Source organism: Meles meles, chromosome 4, assembly GCF_922984935.1.
Source record: "Meles meles chromosome 4, mMelMel3.1 paternal haplotype, whole genome shotgun sequence".
In the NCBI taxonomy this organism is placed as follows: Eukaryota; Metazoa; Chordata; class Mammalia; order Carnivora; family Mustelidae; genus Meles; species Meles meles.
Window position 1 is genome coordinate 125559068 of NC_060069.1, and position 25270 is coordinate 125584337.

Consider the following 25270-nt stretch of genomic DNA (forward strand, 5'->3'; position numbering starts at 1 on the left):
ATCATTTAACTAAATAATAGTAATGATTATTACAATAATGATAGGTAAAATATGTGCATTTCCTAGGTTACTTTTTTTTTATACATTAGCCCATATAATTTTCAAAACAACTGAATGTTGAGTGAAGTTAATCAAATTGTCCAGGTGTTCAATTCAGGTAAGTTGAAAAACTAGGATTGGATTTATGTCTGTCTGACTACAAAATGGAAGTTCTTGATATATAGTGCGTCTTATAGAGTACAAACTGAAATATTGGTTCTCTACTTAAGACAAGACTATAGTTTGAAGATGTCTCAATTTCAACTTCTTTTGTGCCTTTCAATTCACCTTCAAAAGGTATAATATGATGGGAAATCTGGGATACTAAATGTTATATTTTTATTGAATAGCAGACTTTATATTTACACCCGAATAAATCATTTATTTAATAATATGTGTGACTAGCACTTAAATCCAGTAAATTGAAATGCTGATTCTTCTCTAGACCACATAGGTATCTCAATTTAGATTGCTGAGTGCCCTTCATTATCTTTTAATTCTTAAGCAAAGTCAGAATAATTATGTTAATTTTTATTTGAACACTGAATAATGATTATATGATTAAAGGTAATAGCAAGAAATGACATAAAAATATTATCCCCACTATAGTTGCCAAATTTTGAATAAAAAATAAAGCCTAAAAAATCAGATTAAAGATTAAAAATATATATAATGGTTTAAAACTATTTAGAAATTTTGTACTATTCTGGAACAATATTAATCACTTGATACATTTAGTCAATAGGTTTATAATAGAGTGAAATAAAGTCATTTCATGCAAAGAAATTTAGGAACACCAAATTACCTTTTTCACTATCTCTAAGTGACAAAGCATTGATGATCCTAACTGAAATATGAGTATAGGATATATGAAAGCAAGTTATAGATTGCTGATGTATGAATTCATTGTGACATCTGAATACAGGATAGGTTGTATAATATTGAGAATTGAAGCAGGAGACAAGTTAGAAACCATTCCAGAGAAGCTCTAAGAAATGAGCAATTTGAAGAAGAGGGATCCATGCAAAAGCTACAATCCTCCTATTAAAATTGGGAAACAATTAGGACAAAAATTTTATCTTCATAAAATTAGGACCACTTGATAATCCACACTAGTTATGGGTCCATTAGGGTGGCAGAATTACATGTTTCAAATAATCTAGGCAAATAGTTGTTCATGAGAAGTCATAGCAAACCCCAAAGGTTCAGATTTACCAAAAAAAAAAAGAAAGAAAGAGAGAGAGAGGGAGAATTTCCATGTTTACATTCAAGTAGAAATATTCAGTAGGCTGATGAAAATATCAGATAGAAGATTAATAAATCGAGTCTAGGAAAGTGTTAACTAAAATCAGCTAAGAACACTTTAGAGGAAGAAGGTAATTATAATAATCTGTTCTCTTTCAATGTAAGCAAGAGAAACCGATCTAGAAAGCCTAACTAAAAGAGAGACATGTCCTAATATATTAAAACAAGGGAAATGGACACCATGAGGGCACTCTCTTAACTCTGACTTTTTGTACATTTCTGTTTCTCTTTTTTCAAACTTAATTCATCTTTTTCAGTCTATCTATAAAATTCATGGCTGCAAGATACAATAAAACTGACTCTCATTTCTCTTCCTTTTTCTTGCCTCTTTCAGTTTTGCTATTCTTTCCTTCTTCTTTCCCAGTTTTTTTCAGGAGAGGAATTTGATTGAATTATTTATCTTTCTCTTAACACTGAACAATGATGAGGAAGGTTGGTTGTGGGTACATAACCATCTAGAAAATGGCTGCTTCCTGTATTTTGTAGGAGGTGAAGTTCAATCCTCTGAGATGCTGTAGAGAGCTAACCAAACTGCAAGAGGTGATCTTTTCAGGGATCAAAGATATAACCTAAAGAAAACCTATATCCCAGAATAAGATAGAAAAGGAGAGAGAAAAAAAGGCATAGAACAGTTAAGAAGAAAATGAAGTCTAAAACGAGGGAAATAGAAAATCAAAAGAAACAATATATATTCAACAGGGGGAAAATGAATAATATGTGGATTGGAAAACTACCAGTGGATTTGACCACTAAAGAATTAGTGATCATCAGAATGACTTTTCTGCACAGATAAGGAAAGGGTTATTGCTACCTGATTTGATGATATGCAGATATATCATGTTTATACTATTGCCCTCAGATACTACTATAATAACCAATCTATATTTTTAAAAAGGATTGGGAGAAAATCAGAGTAATTTTTGATGACATTCCTAATAACTGCTGTCTCCTAGTGAACTCTCTTTTTATCTGAACATCCATAAATTGCTGTTTTAAGAATCTGTTTTAAAATGTTATGGGAATTTAGTGTCAAATTTACCAGTCTATGGTTTCTGGAATGTAATCCTTTCTCAAAAATAAAACAAAACAAAAACAAACAAACAAACAAAAAACCAAGACACATTTTTCTTTCCAGTATTCCAGAAGCTCTCTAAATTTGGATGATTCCATAAGGCTAAATGAATGAGATGTGACCTTCTCCAAAATTTTCCTTGGTTCCCTGGGATGTGCTTTGTTTGGGTCAGGAGAAATGAACTATTTTAAGCAACCATCTGTTCTTGCATTACCTATCATTTTATTTTCCTCTTTCCCACAATTTTTTTTTTTTTTACTTTTCCTGTTTGAAGACCATTTGTTTTGACATAGAAATTGGACAATAAAACACTAAGTAGTCCTTTCTGTTGTCTCTATATAATATATATCTGCCTCAAACCAACATTAGAAATAAAATTTCAATTTCTACTTGAGGCCTAGTTCATTTTAGAAGGGGTAATCTTTTGTCTCCATAACACTTTGCAGATGCAAAACAAGGGTGGCATAGGATAAACTATGTCCTCAAGCCCCCTGCAGTTTTGTACACAGGTGGAAAAATGAGACTCAAATAAAATTGATAAGTATGGGGCGCGCCTGGGTGGCTCAGTGGGTTAAAGCCTCTGCCTTCGGCTCAGGTCATGATTCCAAGGTCCTGGGATCCAGCCCCGCATCGGGCTCTCTGCTTGGCAGGGAGCCTGCTTCCTCCTCTCTCTCTCTCTCTCTGCCTGCCTCTCTCCCTACTTGTGATCTCTATCTGTCAAATAAATAAATAAAAATCTTTAAAAAAAATTGATAAGTATGGGATGGTAGGGATGTCTTTATGGGAAGCATTAAATTGGGCATAGGAATATGTTTGCATTGAAAAATCATAGCCACCTTGAATCCTGACATGATTTCACAGACACTTGTCACATAATTTATGGCTGTAATCTTCCAATTAAAAGTGGGTTCCTGGACTTCATAACCTATTTATTGTACATTAAATTATCATCTATTGTTTTTAGGAATTCCCAAGTGAACATAGCTGTGATTATTATGAGAGGTTTTATGTAATCAAATGAAGTGATGACTTAGGATCACACAATTGTATGTCATATCATCAAAATTTTTTCCTCCACTCTCATAAAAACATAGGATCTCATTCAAAAGTTTTCCTCACAATCCTGAAATGGACTGTAGTCATTCCTGCTTTCATATGTTACTCTGTATTTTTGAATTCTTTTTTCTATGTACGACTTTTTTCTCTGTATACTCTACTCATTCTTTAAGAATCAGTTCAACCCCCACCCCTGAGGTAAAGCATTCTCTAGGAGGATTTTAACTTCAATATGTATCTCTTTCCCTAATTCCCTTTATAGTTAAGTTCTATATACTACACTTCACACATTATTATACATTGTTCTTAATTCTTCATTCTTAAAGCTGAACTTTTAAACTTTTATTATATACATTATGCTTATTTATTCATAAATGTATTCATTATCAAGTAATAAACACTTCGTGAATGTGTTTCTTTTGTTCACAACCAGAAAATTACTATGGCAAGAACTGGCTAATCCTATTAACACATTTATTTGAACAACATACAGGGTATAAGTGGAGACTGAAACAAAGGGTAACAACAATTTTGCCACCTCGTCTTTTATATTTTCAGTGGTCTATAAAATAAATATAATGCTAGGAAAATAGTAGTTGCATACTAAATGCTTAGATTTATAAATAGGGAGCAGTTAACACTTCAAAGATGAATCTATGTCATAGTGTTTAAACTAGCTCTAAAACTAGAACCTGGAGGAAGCCAGAGCTGGAGGGAGATGAATAATGGAGAAGGGTGGCCTTGTGGTGGATCTGAATATAAGAAATGGTGAAAGAGACAAAACTACCTGGTAGTTCCTCCTGAGCACATGCAGGAAGATATTAGGCAGGACAATACGAAATAATGAAGATTCAGAAAACTCTCCACAGAGAGGTATATTTGTGAAAAGCAAAGGAAACTAGCATTATTTAAAATGTGAGTAGCAGCAGGAAGTCTACCAATTATTTTACATATTTCACCTAACTCAATCTTCATGACAATCTTTTATAGTTTTTATTGTTTTTATTGTTATTTATACTCTGTAGATGAGGAAACTGAAGATAGTAGGTATATGACCATTAGGGTAAATGTAGTTTTGCTCTATATATGAAAGATACTTGAAAAATAAATGAAGGATAAAAGAAACATATATTTGCTATATAAGAAGAAAAAATAAATATATAGATTGCTCTTGAGACTATACAATCAAAACATATAAACTATAAACCTATGATAAATATACATATATTTGAATTTTTTTTCAAAACCATAACAACACATTGAGCCAAAAGTCTTTTTCCTTTCAGGGAGATATTCTGGCATTAGACAAGCACATCCTCTCTCATGAAATTATATTTCCAGGATTCTAGCAAATATAAACTTAATCCAACCAGGAAATGGAAGAAAAGTCAAAAATAGAAATGTACAGTATATAATATTCATTTTTAAAGGATTTTTTCTTTTCACATAATTCTCTGAAGGCTTGGTCACTTCTGAGACTTTTTATCAGCTTTATTTTATGCTGCACTTTTTTCCAATTCACAATTTTATCAAAGGAATTAAGGACAACAGGCAAAATGTTGGTACACAAAAGCACTGTGTTCCACTTGGAATAAAGTGAAAAGCAAAGCAAGAAAACAAACAAACGCACAATTATGCAAACATCAACATATATCAGAAACTGAATATTTGAAATAAAATATATTTATATTTGTAGGAATTTATGACTAATATTGGTACACTGAACTAATATTATCTACAACAGAATTGGCTCCATCAATTAAGATGGCTTGGAAGATAGAGGGAAAAAAAAAAGAATCATGGTGAGTCATGCAGAATGGATAGGAGCTCACCTTTAACTTTATTCTTTGAAGCAGCCGCTGGTTCCAAGGAAAGATTGCACAAGAAGAGAACAAACATATTAGATATTAGAGTGTTTAGTAAGAAAAAGAGATATGTTATTACTATTAAACTCTAAGAAGGTAATATTTATGATTACACAATCAACACACTTTAGATGAAAATAATCTATAATTGAGAAAATACGAGTTGGTTACATTTTGTTAGCATATGATTAAAGTCATTGAATAAGAAGGAGTAAAATAGATAGGAGACACACAGTGCAAATTCCAAACACCGTAAGGACTACATGAATTACTTTTAAGGACTCTATATCTTTTCTTTCTCCCTCCTTAACTCAACATTAGTTAACTGAATTAAAGAAAGTGAATTGGGGGAAATCAGAGGGGGAGACAAACCATGAGAGACTGTGGACTTTGAGAAACAAACTGAAGGCTTTGGAGGGAAGGAGAGTGGGGGGTTGGGTAAGTCTGGTGGTAGGTATTAAGGAGAGTACATATTGCATGAGCACTGGGTGTGGTGCATAAACAATGAATTTTGGAATACTGAAAAAAATAAAGTAAAATAAAATAAGAAATACTCACATATACTTTAAATATATTTTATATTATTTAATGATTAAAATCTAACCCATAAGATTCCTTGCATTTGCTGAGTGCTTACTAAATGCCAGAGCCTGAGGCTGAGTATTTTCTACCCACTTGCCACATAATAATGACAGTTTCAAGAAGTAAGTTATGTACTCTGAAAACTATAGAACACTTATGAAAGAATTGAAGAGGACACCAAGAAATGGAAAAATATTCCATGCTCATGGATTAGAACAAACATTATTCAAATGTCTATACTACACAAAGCAAACTACACATGTAATGGCATTCCTATCAAAATACCACCAGCATTTTCTACAGAGCTAGAACAAATAATCCTAAAATTTGTATGGAACCACAAAAGACCCCAAAGAGCTGAAACAACCTGAAAAAGAAAAGCAATGTTGGGACATCATGATTCCAGGCTCCAAGCTATATTAGAAAACTGTAGTCATCAAGACAGTATGGTACTGGCACAAAAACATATTGATCAAAAGAATGGAATAGAAAACCCAGAAATGGACCCACAACTATCTGGTCAAATAATCTTCAACAAAGCAGGAAGGAATACCCAATGGAAGAAACGTCTCTTCAACAAATGGACAGCAACATGCAGAAGATTGAAATAGAACCACTTTCTTACACCATACACACACACACACAAATTCAAAATAGATGAAAGACTTAAATGTGAGTTAGGAAGCCATCAACACCTAGAGGGCACAACCTCTTTGACCTTGACCATAGCAACTTCTCACTAGACATGTCGCCAGAGGCAAAGGAAACAAAAGCAAAATTGAACTATTGGGAGTTCATTGAGATAATAATCTTCCACAGAGTGAACATAACAATCACCAAAACTAAAAAACAACCTTTGGAATGGGAGATGATATTTGCAAATGACATATCTGATAAAGGATTAGTATCTAAAATATTTAAAGAACTTAGAAAACTCAACACCTAAAAACAAAGAATCCAGTTAAGAAGCGATCAAAAGCTTTTGCACAGCAAAGGAAACAGTTCACAAAACCAAAAGACAACTGACAGAATGGGAGAAGATATTTGCAAACGACATATCAGATAAAGGGCTAATATCCAAAATCTATAAGGAACTTAGCAAACTCAACACCCAAAGAACAAACAATCCAATCAAGAAATGGGCAGAGGGCATGAACAGACATTTCTGCAAAGAAGACATCCAGATAGCCAACAGACACATGAAAAAGTGCTCCACGTCACTCGGCATCAGGGAAATACAAATCAAAACCACAATGAGATATCACCTCACACCAGTCAGAATGGCTAAAATTAACAAGTCAGGAAATGACAGATGCTGGCGAGGATGCGGAGAAAGGGGAACCCTCCTCCACTGTTGGTGGGAATGCAAGCTGGTGCAACCACTCTGGAAAACAGCATGGAGGTTCCTCAAAATGTTGAAAATAGAACTACCCTATGACCCAGCAATTGCACTACTGGGTATTTACCCTAAAGATACAAACATAGTGATCCGAAGGGGCACGTGTACCCGAATGTTTATAGCAGCAATGTCTACGATAGCCAGACTATGGAAAGAACCTAGATGTCCATCAACAGATGAATGGATAAAGAAGATGTGGTATATATACACAATGGAATACTATGCAGCCATCAAAAGAAATGAAATCATGCCATTTGCGACGACGTGGATGGAACTAGAGCGTATCATGCTTAGTGAAATAAGTCAATCGGAGAAAGACAACTATCATATGATCTCCCTGATATGAGGACATGGAGAAGCAACATGGTGGGGTAGGGGGATAGGAGAAGAATAAATGAAACAAGATGGGACTGGGAGGGAGACAAACCATAAATGACTCTTAATCTCACAAAACAAACTGGGGGTTGCTGGGGGGAGGTGGGATTGGGAGAGGGGGAGCGGGCTATGGACATTGGGAAGGGGAGGCGAACCATAAGGGACTATGGACTCTGAAAAACAACCTGAGGGTTTGAAGGGTCAGGGGTGGGAGGTTGGGGCAACCTGACGGTTTTGAAGGGTCAGGGGTGGGAGGTTGGGGGAACAGGTGGTGGGTAATGGGGAGGGCACGTTTTGCATGGAGCACTGGGTGTTGTGCAAAAAGAATGAATACTGTTACACTGAAAAAATAAATAAAATGGAAAAAAAAAAAAAAGAAGCGGGCAGAAGACATGAATAGACATTTTGCCAAAGAAGACAATCAAATGGCTAAGAGACACATGAAAATATGCTCAGTATCGCTCATCATCAGAGAAATACAAATCAAAACCACAATGAGACACCACCTGACACATTCGTCAGAATGGCTAAAATTAACAACATAAGAAGTGTCGCGGCCGGTGTGACAACACGACCAGGGTCAAGAGGGTAAGAGGATGGCGAAAAGAAGTTAAGATACAAAGAGACGGGAGCAGGAGGGACAAAGTGGATGATGTCTGAACAATGCCAAGTTTATTTGAGATTGTAAAGCCATTATATAGTGTACAGAAACAATTACAAGAAAGTTTCTTACTTGACTGATTGTAAAGGAAATTACTGTATGTACATGTTAGCCCTGCAAGCCTCCCCTTGTTCTGTTTCCCATGCTCTAGCAACAGACCCTCTAACGCCAGTGATCTTTGTCTTTAAGTAATCTATTAACCAGGTACACTATCTTCCAAGTAACTCCTGATCTTACAATGGTATGATTTATGGTCCGTGCAAGAACAGTATAAACCCATAATAGCTTAGTAGCCTAGCTAAAGACATGAAGGCAGCCAGGTCGGTGAGTCCTGGAATCCATAGTTCAGGCCCCTTCTCAAGCGTACTCTACTTTTACACCCACAAGGTTATTAACCCTTGAGCTTCAAGGAGGAGTGAGTTAGGGCCTGGTTTGGTCTCCTGACTCCAGCTCAGTCCATGGCCACCCACAAAGAAGCAACAGGTGTTGGTGAGGATTTGGAGAAAGGGGAACTCTCTTGCATTGCTGGTGGGATGCAAACTGGTGCAGCGACTCTCAGAAACAGTATGGAGCATCCTCAAAAAGTTAAAAATAGAACTGCCCTACAGTGCAGCAATTGCACTACTAGGTATTTACCCAAAGGATACAAAAATAGAGATTTGTAGGGATACATGAACCGTGATATTAATAAAGACATTATTAACAACAATAAACTATGGAAAGAGCCCAAATATCCATTGACATGGACATGGACATGGATAAAGAAATTGTGTGTGTGTGTGTGTGTGTGTGGCTACATGTGTGTACCTACACACGTATGTATAATATGGAATATTACTCAGCCATCAAAAAGAATGAAATCTTGCCATTTACAATGACATGGATAGAGCTAGAATGCATTATGCTAAGCAAAAAAAGTCAGAGAAAGACAAATACCATGTGCTTTCAATCATCTGTAGAATTTAAAACATAACAGGTGAAGAGATGGGAGGAGGAAAAAAAGAGCGAAACAAACCATATGAGACTCTTAAAGATAGAGAACAAACTGAGAGTCAATGGAGGGAGGTGGGTGGGTGTGGGATAGATGGGGGATGGGTATTAATGAGGGCACTTGTTATAATGAGCATGGGGTGCTGTAAGTAAGTAATGAATCACTGAATTCCACTCCTGAAACCAATAGTCCACTATGTGTTGATTAACTAGAATTTAAATACAAATTTAGAGAAAAAAAAAAAGATTTATCATTTTCTCACAGATGTGGAAACTAAGACTCAGAAAAGTCAAATTACTTGCTGACTATGACACAACTGGAAAGAAGCAAATTTTGGATTTGATCCTAGCTGTGTCTAATTTCTAAATCTGTGAGCTTGGGATTTAAGGCACTGTTCAGTTGCCAACTGAACTGCAAATATCAGGTCTACAAAGCCAAATCAAAATTGCATGATTCACTAGTCTTCAGCTATTTGGTACTTGGTATTTGGTACTTTGGTATTTGGTTGACTACATAGATATAAAACTAGAAAACTCCATTACTTTAAATGGCATTATCCCCATTAAGAAGTAGAAATTTCAATTTATTTGTATCTAATGGCAAACACTAGGTCCGGAAGTACACTTAATGAGGAAATTAGAAGAATCATACAAGAGAGTTCCTCACTCAAGGAAAGGCTTCTAGAATCAATACAGAGATACCTCTAAATGGTTTGGTATTGTTAGAAAAATAAATTTTGCAATTTTTGTAAAAGCCAGTAACATATATATTTTGTGTATGTCAGTTCCCCAAACAGGATCATACACATGACTTTGTAGTCTTTCCTTCACATTTTCCAGGTTGATGCATGGCATTCTAACTCACTATTTTAACAGTTGTGTATTTTCCCACAGTCTCTATTAATGTGAGACTATTTCTCTATTGACAAACAATCAGGTCAGTTGTACATTTTTTTTTCCTGCTACTAACAATACTGCAATACACATCCTATGTCATGCCCCTTATGTATTGTAGTGGTGTTTAGTTTCTGTAGGAGAGCTCTGCAGGTTGTTTTCATATTTTTTTTTTTTAGGAAAGAAAAAAAGCCCAACAAAGATGAAGACCTTTTAATATTGCAGATGGAAGGGTTGAGATTATTTGGAAAGGAAACACACAAGTATATTGAATGCTCTAAAATAAGAAGAAACCAGAATAAGAGAAAATAAATAGAAAAGAATAGAATCCAATGTTTCAAATAAATGATACACTGCAAACTCCTTTGCTCTTTTGAACTGTTGCATTTAACTTTTCTTACTATATATATTTTTTTAAAGATTTTGTTTATTTGACAGACAGAGATCACAAGTAGGCAGACAGGCAGACAGAGAGAGAGGAAGGGAAGCAGTCTCCCTGCTGAGCAGAGAACCCAATGCGGGGTTCCATCCCAGGACCCTGGGATCATGACCTGAGCTGAAGACAGAGGCTTTAACCCACTGAGCCACCCAGGCACCCCATACTATATGTTTTTCAACTAAAATTCAGGTCTTAGTTTCTTCATAGAAGTTTACTGGTTTTCAAAATTCTAATCACTGGGAATTATTTTCCTCTTTTGTATTATTTTTAAGGTTGCACAGGGCTGAAACACATTGTTATAATATGCAAAATGTTATTTGCCTCAATTTCAAAGAAAATATTTCAATGCATCAGCATACTCATTTGTTCATGTGAAGAGAAATTTTGCTTCAAATTCAAATTTATCACTTAAAAATTTTAGCATGAATTGAACGATAAATTATGAAAACCTCTTAGAAATATTTAAGATAATAACTAGTATTTAATATGTAAAGACACAACCAATATTGCATAAAGATTCATATTGAATTGAATAAAAATAGAGAAATTAAAATATAAAAGACAAATCTTTACATTTCTTAGGGGAATGGAGGTGAATTATTGAAAATTCTCAAACATTACACAAAGGTGGATGATTATATTCTTAAATTATTGGGTAGAAACCAACATAGAATAGAAAGGAAAACAAAAGCTCTATGCCTGTTTCTGTGTGTTCAGGCAGCTAATACTAAACTAGACTGGTTAATATAATTGGAAAGAGGCCAGGCTACCAGCCTTGTTAGCCCAATTATAATTCTCTGCATATTCAATAAAAGAAGCCAAGATGACAGCAATACTGTCATAAATGTCATGTTCAATACTTGTAAGATTTTCCATTGTCAGCATAGCCCAATTATAAGTCAATTGTAAAGTGCACATTGCACACCACCCAAAAGTGACTGAAAATTATCTTAAAAATGCTTTTTTAACTTCATAGTTAAAATGAAAAGAAAGGAAATAAAGGTACTTTGACCAGAGAAAAGTTTAGAGATGACATAAACATTTCTTCACATTTATACTAAAAGCCCTATTTGTAACTATAACATTGTAGTTGTTCATACTATATTTTTCAGAGATGATTAGTTAAATATTAAACTTGTAACTGCTATTATATTAATAACATGAAAACTTGGGCATATAACTTTTGAAGAAAAGTATGAATAGTAACAGAATTATCATAGTTATTTATTATGATTTCAGAATAGTTAGTGAATATTAGACATTATATTAATAAAGTTTAACTCTAAAAACTCCAATATAAATGATGAAAAAGTTAAATACAATTAGTTGGTTATGTTAACAATAGAGTTACATTGAATTAGTTGACAATCTGTCTTAAAGATATCACTAATAAATTCATGAAGTATTTTGTGAACTCTAAGACAATGTTTCTTAAAGTACAAGAACTATAAATAGGGCATGAGGGTATACTCAACTCAGGGGAGATTAGACCAATTTTACCTAACTCAAAATTGATAAAACCTAGTCACACTTTCTTTTAATTCCTACTTCTTATTTTAAGATTTACTATCATAACAAAAGGGTGATATATTTTATTAGTATCTGCTATGTGTAAATAGTGTTAACATACTAAATTTGTGGTTACCTTTAGAAATGGCTGCTGAAAAATAATTTAGCAACAAAGCATTTAGTAAATTCCAAAGATATTACTTTGCTATTTATTCATTTATTCACAGATATTAATGCTAAAGCAGTATGGATCTTTTCATTTCAAGATTATGTAGAATTTCTTTGAAATGCTTTGATATTTTAGCCTAGTCTTTCGTATTCTTCTTTTCGTAAGCAAATTTATAGATAAAGGATCAATGTTTCTTAATATGAAGCCATGAACTTAAAAAGTGTTTAGGCTTTCGAAGACGAAGGTTACTAACATCTATGACTTCATGTTCAGATATATTAGAGGTTTCCTTTGCCCCAAATTTATTAGCAATGAAATAAAACAAAACAAATAAATAAAATTAATTGCCATGGATACTGTACAATATAATTTTTAAATATGAAAAAGTTACTCATATATATGTTCAAATTATAAAAATAAAAGAGAATATATTGCCACTACTTTCTAGAAGAAATAGAGTGAAAACAAAGATATTCAGACTATTACCAAGCTAAGATTTAGAGAGGATAACATTACTTTTCCTAGGTCACAAAGCTATTCACAAATTTAAAACCAAAACAGCAGTCTGGATGAACGCATATATGTTAAAACCTGCTACATCAAAATGCAATCATTAGATATAGTATAGCAATGTAGTGCTAATCAATACCATGTGAGCTTGATTCCTTTTTACAAAAAGGAAATTACACTGATTTGAAAAGGGGAAGTAGTAGTACATTTACTTTATTAGACACCTACCACATTTTTACAGTCTCTCAAAATACGGAAATTAAATAATTGCATTTTTAGGTCTAGATAACAACTCACATTTTCTCCTTTTCTCATTTTTTCACCAAACCTCCAATACAAACTTAAACACATTCTTTCACTAATCACTTGAGGTTTATTTAAAATAACATCTTTCTTAACTATCAAGTAACATGGTCTAAACATTAGAATTTCCCCCTAAGGCTCATTAGAACTTGAAAACATGTGATAGAATCCAATGTCTTTCACAAGTTTTTTCTTTCTCAACTACACAAATTTTATAGTAGGAAACAAGTGTAAAAAATGATGCTTGAGGGGCGCCTGGGTGGCTCAGTGGGTTAAAGCCTCTGCCTTCGGCTCAGGTCATGATCTCAGGGTCCTGGGATCGAGCCCCACATGGGGCTCTCTGCTCTGCAGGGAGCCTGCTTCCTCCTCTCTCTCTGCCTGCCTCTCTGCCCACTTGTGATCTCTGTCTGTCAAATAAATAAATAAAATCTTAAAAAAATAAAATGATGCTTGAGAAAGAAACGTTCACTAAAGTAACCAAATATTTGATGGGTGGAAATTTCTCTTCAGACAAATACACCAGCCAATGAATAAAGAGGAAATGATAGAATTTGAAAATCACCATACTGTAGTGTCTAACAAGTTCTCATAAGTAGGCAGCTACCACTGTCCTATCATCATTAAAAGAAAGACTAGGTGGAGGAGAAAAGATGGTGAAGGACTAGGGGACCCTATTTCAACTGGTCCCCTGAATTGAGCTGGATATCTACCAGGCCATTCTGAACACCCACAAAACCAGCCCGAGATGTAAGAAATATCTGGATCTCTACAAACAGAATATCTCCAGTGTTGGTCTCAAGGTATGAAGTAGTGAGCCCTGATTCTGTGGGCAGATATCAAAAAATAAATGGAAGTGGGGAGAGAGCCTCCAGGATCCTACACTGCCAAAGGGCAAAAGCCTTCCACACTGGGGACCGGGCACAGACTTGCAACCAGATAGCAAAGGGGAAAGGACCTTAGGGCAGCCCCCCAGATTGAACCTGGACCTGCAGGGGTATGCATGTGAACAGGGGTGGCTTGCGGGTTTAGAAGCACAAAGGGCAGAGACGTGCCTGAACTTGGAAGTGAGGGCTGGGGATGTGGCTGTGGGGCACCCAACCCAGGACACTGTGGTTTTTAGCAACACAGACATAAATGGAGATAGTGTGGCCTGGAGTGGTTAGTGGAGAACAGGTTGAGATCTCTCTTATCTGAGACAGAGGTTTGGATACAGTCACTTTGCTCTGACTCTTGAAGAGACATGGAATGGCACCAGGTCAAAATGCCAGAGAACAAAAGTCCCCCAAAACCGGTTTCACTGAGCCCATGCCCTCCACTGAGGCAGAGCGACTCTTCCCAAGCAGGGTTGCCTGAGTAACAGCATGGCAGGCCCCTTCCCCAGAAGACAGGCTGGAAGAATAAGAGGTCAACACCCCTAAGATCCCTATAAAATAGGTGCATCTTGCTTGGGTTGTGGTCAATAATTTGGATTCTGTACATTCCCTCAACCACCCCTCAACAGAATGACTAAGAGGAAGAACCCCTAACATAGGAAAGATTCAGAGACTGTGACCTGCCACAGATCTAATGGATATGAATATAAGCAAGATGTCAGAAAAAGACTTCATGGTAACAGTTATACAGACAATAGCTAAGATGGAGAAAATGATCATTGGCAACACAGATTTTCTAAGGGCAGAAATGAGATCTAATCTGGCAAAACTTAAAAATGCTATCAATGAGATCCAATCTAATCTAGATACTCTAGCAGCTAAGGTAAATGAGGCAGAGAAATAAATTAGTGGTCTAGAAGACAAACTGATAGAAGGAACAGGAGGGAGCCTGGAACAAACAGCTTAAAATCCATGAAAACAGAATTAGAGAAATAAATTATGCCATGAAATGGTCCAATGTCAGAATTATTGAGATCCCTGAGGGAGTGGAGAGATAAAGAGAACTAGAAGATATATTTGAGCATATCATAGCTGAGAACTTTCCTAACCTGGAGTATGAAAAAAGCATTCATGCTCTAGAGGCATAGAGGACCCCTCCTAAGATCAAGGAGAACAGACCAACGCCCTGGCATGTTACAGTAAAACTTGCAAATATTAGAGCCATGGAAACCATCTTAAGGGCAGTATGGGGAAGAGATTCCTTACTCCAGAGGGAGAAACATCAGAATAATGTCAGATCTGTCCACAGAGACCTGGCAAGCCAGAAAGGGCTAGAAGGACATACTCAGGGTACTAAATGGGAAGAGCATGCAGCCAAGCATACTTTATTTGGCAAAGCTATCATTCAGAATGGATGGAGAGATAAAGAGCTTCCAGGATTGGCAGAAAGAAAGAATATGTGACCACTAAGCTGGCCTTGCAAGAAATATTAAGGGGGGGGGTCTCTAAAAGGAGAAAGACCCCAAGAGTGATATAAAACAGAAGTTTACAGAGATGTTCTATAGAAACAATGACTTCACAGGCAACATGATGACAATAAAATCATATCTTTTAATAATCACTCTCAATGTGAATGGCTTAAATGCTCCCATAAAAAGGCACTGGATTGCAAATTGGATAAAAAGACAGAACCTATCCATATGCTGTCTACAAGAGACTCATTTTGAACCTAAAGATACAGCCAGATTGAAAATGAAGGGATGGAAAACCATCTTTCATGCCAATAGACCTCAAAATAAAGCTGGGATAGCAATTCTCATGTCCGATGGATTAGATTTTAAGCTAAAGACTGTAGTTAGAGATACCGAAGGACACTCATTTGTAAAGGGTCTATCCAGCAAGAAGATCTAGCAATTGTAAATATTTATGCCCCCAACATAGGAGCAGCCAACTACATAAGCCAACTGTTAACCAAAATAAAGAGACATATTGATAATAATAAGTTAGTAGTAAGAGACCTCAACACTCCACCTCAACAATAGACAGATCATTTAAGCAGAAAATCAACAAAGAAACAAGAGCTTTGAATGACACACTGGACCAGATGGACCTTATAAATATATACAGAACAATCCACCCTAAAACAACAGAATACTCATTCTTCTTGAGCATATAAGGGACTCTCTCCAGAATGGACCACATACTGGGTCAAAAATCAGGTCTCATTCTTACCAAAATATTGAGAGGATCAAATGGTTTTTCTCTTTCCTCTTACTAATGTGTTCTTTCACATTGATTTGTGAATGTTGAACCACCCTTGCATCCTAGAGATAAATACCACTTGGTTGTGGTGGGTAAACCTTTTAATGTACTGTTGGATCCTATTAACTAAGATCTTGTTGAGAATTTTGGCATCCATATTCATCAGGGATATTGGTCTGAAATTCTCCTTTTTGATGGGGTCTTTGCCTGGTTTGGGGATCAAGGTAATGCTGGCCTCATAGAATGAGTCTGGAAATTATCCTTCTGTTTCTATTTTTTGAAACAGCTTTAGGAGAATAAATATTATTTCTTCTTTGAATGTTTGGTAGAATTCCCCAGGATATCCATCAGGTCCTGAACTCTTGTTTTTTGTTTTGTTTTTTTTTTGTTTGTTTTTTTTTTCATTTTATTTATTTTTTCAGCGTAACAGTATTCATTCTTTTTGCACAACACCCAGTGCTCCATGCAAAACGTGCCCTCCCCATTACCCACCACCTGTTCCCCCAACCTCCCACCCTTGACCCTTCAAAACCCTCAGGTTGCCCCAACCTCCCACCCCTGACCCTTCAAAACCCTCAGGTTGTTTTTCAGAGTCCATAGTCTCTTATGGTTCGCCTCCCCTCCCCAATGTCCATAGCCCGCTCCCCCTCTCCCAGAGCAATTCCAGAGGAGGAGAAAGCAAAGCACGGAACTCATGGCTTTCTCCCCATGATTCTTTAGTCTTGCGGCTACTTCAATTTTTTTTTTCTTTTTTCAATTTTTTTTTCTTTTTTCAATTTTTTTTTCTTTTTTCTTTTTTCTTCTTCTGCTAAATTTTTTAAAACTTTTACCCTTTTCTTTCTGAACTCTTGTTTTTTGGGAGGTTTTTGATCACTGCTTTAATCTTGTTACTGGTTATTGGTCTATTCAGGTTGTCACTTTCTTCCTGTTTCAGTCTTGGCAGTTTATAGGTTTCCAGAAATGCATCCATTTCTTCCAGGTTACTTCATTTATTGGCAGAGTTGTTGATAATAATTTCTGATAATTGTTTCTATTTCCTTGGTGTTAGTCGTGATCTCTCACCTTTCATCCATAATTTTATTAATTTGGATCTTTTCTCTTTTCTTTTATATAAATCTGGCCACTGGTTTAATGATCTTATTAATTCTTTCAAAGAACTAGCTTCTAGTTTCATTGATATGTTCTACTGTATTTCTGGTTTCTAATTCATTGATCTCTGCTCTAATCTTAATTCTTTCTCTTCTCACATGTGGGCTAGGCTTAATTTGTTGTTCATTCTCCAGTTCTTTTTTTTTTTTAAGATTTTATTTATTTATTTGAGAGAGAGATAGAGAGAATGGGAGAGAGAGCATGAAAGGAGAGAGGTCAGTGGGAGAAGCAGACTTCCTGCCAAGCAGGGAGTCCAATGTGGGACTTGATCCTGGGACTCCAGGGTCATGACCTGAGCTGAAGGCCGATGCTTAACCAACTGAGCCACCCAGGGGCCCTCATCCTCCAATTCTTTAACATGTGAAGAGTTTGTGTTTTCAGGACTTTCCTTTTTTTTTGAGTGAGGCTTGGATGACTATGTATTTCCCCCTTAGCACCATTTTTGTTGTATCCCATCAGTTTGGACCAATGTGTTTTCATTATCATTGGTTTCATTCTCATTGGTTTTTTAAAGTTATTCTTTGATTTTCTGGTTGACCCTAGTACTCTTGAGCAGGTCTTTGGCTTCCAAGTGTTCAGTTTTTTTCCAAACCTTTTCTTGTGATTGAATTTCAGTTTCAAAGCATTGTGGTCTGAGAATATGAGGGGAACAAAATATGACATCCTTTCCTGATTAAAACTCTTCAGAATGTAGGGATAGAGGGAACATTCCTCAACTGCATAAAATCTACCCAAGAAAAACCCACAGCAAATATCATTCTCAATGGGGAAAAGCTGGCAGTCTTTCCCTTAAGATCAGGAACACAACAAGGATACCCACTCTCACCACTATTGTTCAACATAGTACTAGAAGTACCAGTAACAGCAATTATACAACAATAAGAAATAAAATGTATTCAAATTGGCAAAGAAGAAGTGAAACTCTTTTTTTCACAGATGACATGATACTTTATGTAGAGAAAGACTCCATCCCCAAATAACTAGAACTCATACAGCAATTCAGTTATGTGGCAGGATACAACATCAATGCACAGAAATCAGTTGTTTTCTTACACACTAACAATTTAACAGTAGAAAAAGGAATTAGAGAATTGATTTCATTTATAGTAACACCAAAAACTATAAGATACCTTGGAATAAACCTAATCAAAGACATAAAGGATCTGTACTCAAGGAACTACAGAACACTCATGAAAGCAACTGAAGAAAACACAAAAAGATGTAAAAACATCCCATGCTTATGGATTAGAAGAATAAACATTGTTAAAATGTCTATGCTTTCAACATCATCCAGATCGAAATAACAATGGCATTTTTCAAAGTGCTGAAACAAACAATCTTAAAATTTGTATAGAAATTTTAAAATTTCTATAGAAATTAGTCCAGAAAAGACTCCAAATCGCAAAGGAAATGTTGAAAAGAAAAAGCCGAGGGCATCGTGTTGCCTGATTTCAAGCTATATTATAAAGCTTTGATCACTAAGACAGTGTGGTATTGGCACAAAAATAGACACATAAGACAGTGGAACAGAATAGACAGCCCGGATATAGACCCTTAACTCTATGGTCAAATAATCTTCAACAAAGCAGGAAAAAGTATCCAATGGAAAACAGTCTCTTCAATAAATGGTGCTGGGAAAATTGGACAGTTATATACAGAAGAATGAAACTTGACCATTATCTTACACCATACACAAAAATAAACTCAGAGTTGATGAAAGACCTCAGTATTTGACAGGAATTCATCAAAATCCTAGAGGAGAACATAGGCAGTAACATCTTCAACATTGGCCACAGCAACTTCTTTCAAGACATGTCTCCAGGGGCGCCTGGGTGGCTCAGTGGGTTAAAGCCTCTGCCTTTCGCTCAGGTCATGATCCCAGGGTCCTGGGATCGAGCCCCCCATCAGGCTCTCTGCTTGGCAGGGAGCCTGCTTCCTCTCTCTCTCTCTCTCTGCCTGCCTCTCTGCCTACTTGTGATCTCTATCTGTCAAATAAATAAATAAAATCTTTAAAAAAAAAAAAAAAGACATGTCTCCAAAGGCAAGGGAAACAAAATAAAAAAATGAACTTTTGGGACTTCATTAAGATAAAAAGTTTCTACACAGCAAAGGAAACAGACAACAAAACAAAGAAGCAACCCACAGAATGGGAGAAGATATTTGAAAACAACACTACAGACAAGGGACCGACATCAAAGATCTATAAAGAACTCTGAGGAGTTCTAAACACACACAAAACAGATAAACACATCAAAAATTGGGCAGAAGACATGAACAGACACTTCTCCAAAGGGTCCAAAGAAGATATACACATGGCTAACAGACACATTAAAAGGTTTTCATCATCATTAGCCATCAGGGAAATTCAAATCAAAACCACATTGAGATATACCAGCTTACATTATTTAGAGTGTCAAAAACTGATGAGGCAAGAAACAATAAATGTTAGAGAGATTGTGAAGAAAGGGGAACCCTCTTACACTGTTTGTGGGAATGCAAGTTAGTACAGCCACTTTGGAAAAGTGTGGAAATTCCTCAAAAAATTAAAAATACAGCTACCCAATGGCCCAGAAGTTTCACTACTGAGTATTTGCTCCAAAGATACAGATATAGTGAAAAGAAGGGGCACATACACCCAATGTTCATAGGAACAATGTTCACAGTAGCCAAACTGTGGAAAAGCTGAGATGCTGTTCAACAGATGAATGAATAAAGCAGATGTATATGGTCCATATATACAATGGAATATTACTCAGTCATCAGAAAGGATGAATACCCAATTTTTGTATCAACATAGATGGGACTGAAGGAGATTTTGTTAAGTGAAATAAGTCAAGCAGAGAAAGTCAATTATCATATGGTTTCACTTATTTGTGGAACATAAGGAATAGCACAGAGGACATTAGGAGAAGGAAGGGGAAAATGAAAGGGGTGGGGGTAGATCAGTTGGGGAGATGAACCATGAGAGACTATGGACTCCAAGAAACAAACTGAGGGTTTTAGAGGTAAGGGGAGTCGGGGGATGGGTTAGCACAGTGATAGGTATTAAGGAGAGCACATATTGCATGGAGAACTACTACATGGAGCACTGGTTGTTATACACAAAAAATGAATCATGGAACACTACATCAAAAACTAATGATGTACTGTATGGTGACTAACATAACAATAAAAGGAAAAAACAAAAATAAATAAATTAATAAATTAATTAAAAGAAAAACTACCAGACATTATACACTTTCCCCATGGAAGGGGGAAATCAGTTTTGTTTTTTTTTTTAATTTTGGTTTTTTTTTTTTTAAATAGTTTTTTTTTTTTTGCATTTATTTATTTATTTATTTTTTTTCCCTTTTTATTAATTTTTTCAGCGTAACAGTATTCATTCTTTTTGCACAACACCCAGTGCTCCATGCAAAACGTGCCCTCCCCATCACCCACCACCTGTTCCCCCAACCTCCCACCCCTGACCCTTCAAAACCCTCAGGTTGTTTTTCAGAGTCCATAGTCTCTTATGGTTCGCCTCCCCTCCCCAATGTCCATAGCCCGCTCCCCCTCTCCCAATCCCACCTCCCCCCAGCAACCCCCAGTTTGTTTTGTGAGATTAAGAGTCATTTATGGTTTGTCTCCCTCCCAGTCCCATCTTGTTTCATTTATTCTTCTCCTATCCCCCTACCCCCCCATGTTGCTTCTCCATGTCCTCATATCAGGGAGATCATATGATAGTTGTCTTTCTCCGATTGAATTATTTCACTAAGCATGATACGCTCTAGTTCCATCCACGTCGTCGCAAATGGCAAGATTTCATTTCTTTTGATGGCTGCATAGTATTCCATTGTGTATATATACCACACCTTCATGGGATTGGGAGGGAGACAAACCATAAATGACTCTTAATCTCACAAAACAAACTGGGGGTTGCTGGGGGGAGGTGGGATTGGGAGAGGGGGAGCGGGCTATGGACATTGGGGAGGGGAGGCGAACCATAAGAGACTATGGACTCTGAAAAACAACCTGAGGGTTTTGAAGGGTCAGGGGTGGGAGGTTGGGGGAACAGGTGGTGGGTGATGGGGAGGGCACGTTTTGCATGGAGCACTGGGTGTTGTGCAAAAAGAATGAATACTGTTACGCTGAAAAAAAAAATAAATAAAAAGGGAAAAAAAAAAAAAAAAAGAATGGTTTTCAATTAGAGAAATAAAATATCACCTAGTCAACACATTTATTGACTTAAGACAGTTTTGCAATCATTGTAATTGGTGACTGGTATTCACTGAGGTAAAGGAAGAGACTCACTATCACCAGGGCCTTACACTGAGTTCAACAGTTTATAGTTTTAGTTTAAGGAGAGCAGTGACAAGAGAGGGGTCAAGGAGCAAAAACAGAAAAGATATTTGACCAAAAAATCAAATATTTTCATAAGACATTTTTTAGAAGATGTATTAATAGGGAGATGTGAAACTCAGAACCATGTATTGATATGCTTATAGTATTTCAGCAAATAGTTACAAAGTGAACATAGACTCACTCTTCCCTAACTCTTAATTACTAGATAATGGGTTAATTCTGGAAAAGCTGTGCTTTTTTTCTGGAAAAAAAAATGGAAAATATGGTTAGTGATAATTTAAGGGAATCTAATCTCTTCCAGCATAGTTCAGATAACTTGCTCAATTCCCAAGATTCCAAAAGTAATCATTTTGGTGTAGCTGGCAAAGTCAAGCTCCTCCATGCATAAGCATATGATCAAGAAATACTTGGTTTTATCCTTCCCTAGATCACTCCTATAAGGAGTTCCAGGAAGGTGCAAGGTGACTTCCAGAATATTGCGCACAGCCACTGCTGCTTCTCTGATCTCATCCTGAGTTATACTTCAGGTAAGGTCATGATTCCCTCAAATCAAGTCATCCACAGTAAATGAGCTTAGACCCAGAATACACACACTTAACATATATTTAGTATTTAAGGCATGCTAATCTAAGGAGTACTTATGTGTCTATTTATAGTACACACTTCCATAAACCATATGCAGGGAATGGGATCACTTAGAAATGTCATTTTCAAATTCTTTAGACTTGATCTCCAGTAGTTTTCACTGCTATATAATATAATCAAGTCTCTCTTTCATATAGATCCTAGTTTTTTTTCTTATAGCTTTAATAAGTGACAGGAGAATAACACTTGTAGATGGTTGGGTAAATACTGGGCTGTTGATTGATTGCATTGTGTCTTACGGAGATCCTCAGTGGCATCTTCTTTTCCTATGTTTCTCTGCCTTTGTCTTTTATTTAACATTTTTATTTTATATTGATATCGTCGGTGTTTTTTTTTTTTATAATTTATTTTCCAGAAAATTTTCATTACCTACTATGTAATTCTCTGGGTCAATAAATATTACTGTTCTTCCTTGATTGAGACAGTAATGTCAATCATAACATGAATTTTAAGGTATAGACTGTGGTTTGGGAGATATGATTAACTTTTATTTAAGGCATGTTAAGAAATTATGAGCAATTGAGAACTATATCTAAATTTGAAATCCACAAAACAAAAAAAAAGATGACATTTCTCAGAGATATGATCAAGTTTTCACAATTCTATTTTAAGACACACACACAAAAAGTAAATAAAATGCATCACAATCCGGCCCACCTGAGGGACATCAGATGTCTTTTAAAATGCATTTTTAATTAAAGTTATTTTAAGTATTTTATAAATGAATTAAAAAACCAACATGACCTAGATTTCCGAATCAAATACAGTCTTAATAAACATGAATAGAAATTAAAAAAGGTTGATATGGTCTTGACTATACATATTTTTCATCTGAGTCAAATATTCTCTGAATGGAGTAATATCACTCACATTATTTCAATATTTGGAAGAAAGGAACTCCCAAATATAATCTGTCTCAATTGGCAAAATGTCAATAGGTGACATTATCCTAGTCATGTGGAGATAGAATGGAAAAACGGTCTTGGTTCCGTTTCAGAAAGTCCATTTGGTGTATATGCAGCATCTTCTGCCCACCAGCTTTATGGAAACTTTCTTTAGAAGTTTTGCATTCACTCTGCCCAAAAGAATATCTTGGGATAAAATTACTTCACAGAGTGTATGCTATGAAAATATGACAAAATGCCAGAAAGGGTCGTAGAAAAATTAAAACTCTTGCAATTAAAAAATACATAATTACAATGTACTAAACAAGCCACTCTATATTTCACAGGCGGAAGCAATCTAGTTAGAAATATCATATAATGTCATGAACAGCCTTTCATATCTAGAATAGTGCAAATATGTTAGGAGAAAGGTTAGCAAAATGTTACAAAGTAACAAACTAGATTTTAAGACCCACTTAAGAAAACCAGTACCATTATTTTATATTTACAATAGTTCAGGAGTTTGTAGATATAGCCAAAATGATGCCATTTAGAAAAGTTTTGCCATTCAAGAGGGATAAAATACTTTTTTGTTGAATTCAAGCATACAGAAATATACTCTGAATCTTCATTTTGCCAGAATGTCAGATTGCTACTGAGAGCAGGTGGGAAGATTACTTCATCCTGTGCTGCAAGGAATTTAGCTGCTAGTTTTGGCTGGTAAGGTAATCTCAGCTGGTAAACATGTTCATTTTATATATCAAATACTACTAGTTATCAAGTTTTAAATATATCTTTATAAAATAATCATAATATGGAATGGCTCATATTTTAATAAAATATCTAATTGTTATAGGAGATTGTAAGTTATTATTATCAATATTTTTTTAAACTGGTGCATTATACTTTGAAGTCTGGGATAGCCACATTCACAATGAAAAAATAACAATTTCAGCACTGACTTTTTAAGTGATCACATTGAATGAAAGATATAGTCAAACATGCAAATATGGTTTAGGATATAAATTTGAAAATATAAGAAACCTACAAGAACAATAACTTCACTAAATCAAATTGAAAGTGAATTCTTAAAATAAGAAAGTTTCCTTAACAATGTTTTACTCTAAATCATAGGATTGATATTAATGAATCTCAGACTTAAAAAAAAAAAAAGTAAATGCTTTTTTAAGGTTTCCCTATCATTGTACAGGCTTCACAAAGAAACTCTGAGGTCTGATACTATTAATTCCAAATTGTATATGTATACTATTAATTCCAAATTGTAACAAAATTAAGGCTTGAGGGACACAACAGATTTTCTCAGCATCATCCAGCTACTCAAGAAAGGAACTGAGAGGGTTCTAAATCTTCCAACTCCTAGCAGAGGCACTTTTCCTGTCCTACATTCTGACTTTCACTACCTAGGTACTGGTTCCTTTTATCTATGGAAAAATAATCCAACTAACCAAGAAAGAAAATGTTTGTGTCATGATGCTATTTTCATAATTTTGCACATTATTTTATATAAATGTATTAATAAACATGTTGCAAAGTCCCAACATTTTACATAAAAGTACAGTTGAGAGAAAAAATAAAATAAAATCCATTCTCATTAAATAGTCAAACTATAAGTAAATTTATTCAGGTTGCTTGCATTTGAATATAGTGTTAAAACCAAAACCCCACCAAGGATGATTTCAGAGAATCAGAGAATCTCAGAGTTAAAAGGTACCATTAAAGGTTATCTGGTCTAACCTCTTTCCCAGCATTAATTATCAAATACAGTGCACTCTAAATAGAGGGAAAGAGAGTTGTTCAGTAGTATAAACTGCAACTGCCCATTAATTTTGAAACTCTAAAGCTTTACTTAAAAATTCAAATGAACAAATTACAATTACATTTTGTGATTCATAATCTGAAACTCATTCTGAACATGAGTCACTCGCTTG

General features: G+C 35.5%; 1 protein-coding gene across 4 annotated transcripts in view; it reads right to left on the minus strand.

Moving 5' to 3' along the window:
* CADM2 (cell adhesion molecule 2) overlaps window positions 1-25270 on the minus strand; it is a 1108651-nt gene that overhangs the window by 336768 nt on the left and 746613 nt on the right. For 2 of the 4 annotated variants that reach the window (XM_046003331.1, XM_046003328.1), the window contains exon 2: window positions 5305-5331. The exons of the other annotated variants lie outside the window; for them this stretch is intronic. In XM_046003331.1, coding sequence (XP_045859287.1) covers window positions 5305-5331 — 27 coding nt within the window. The remainder of the gene's footprint in view (window positions 1-5304; window positions 5332-25270) is intronic. 4 annotated transcript variants of the gene reach the window in all.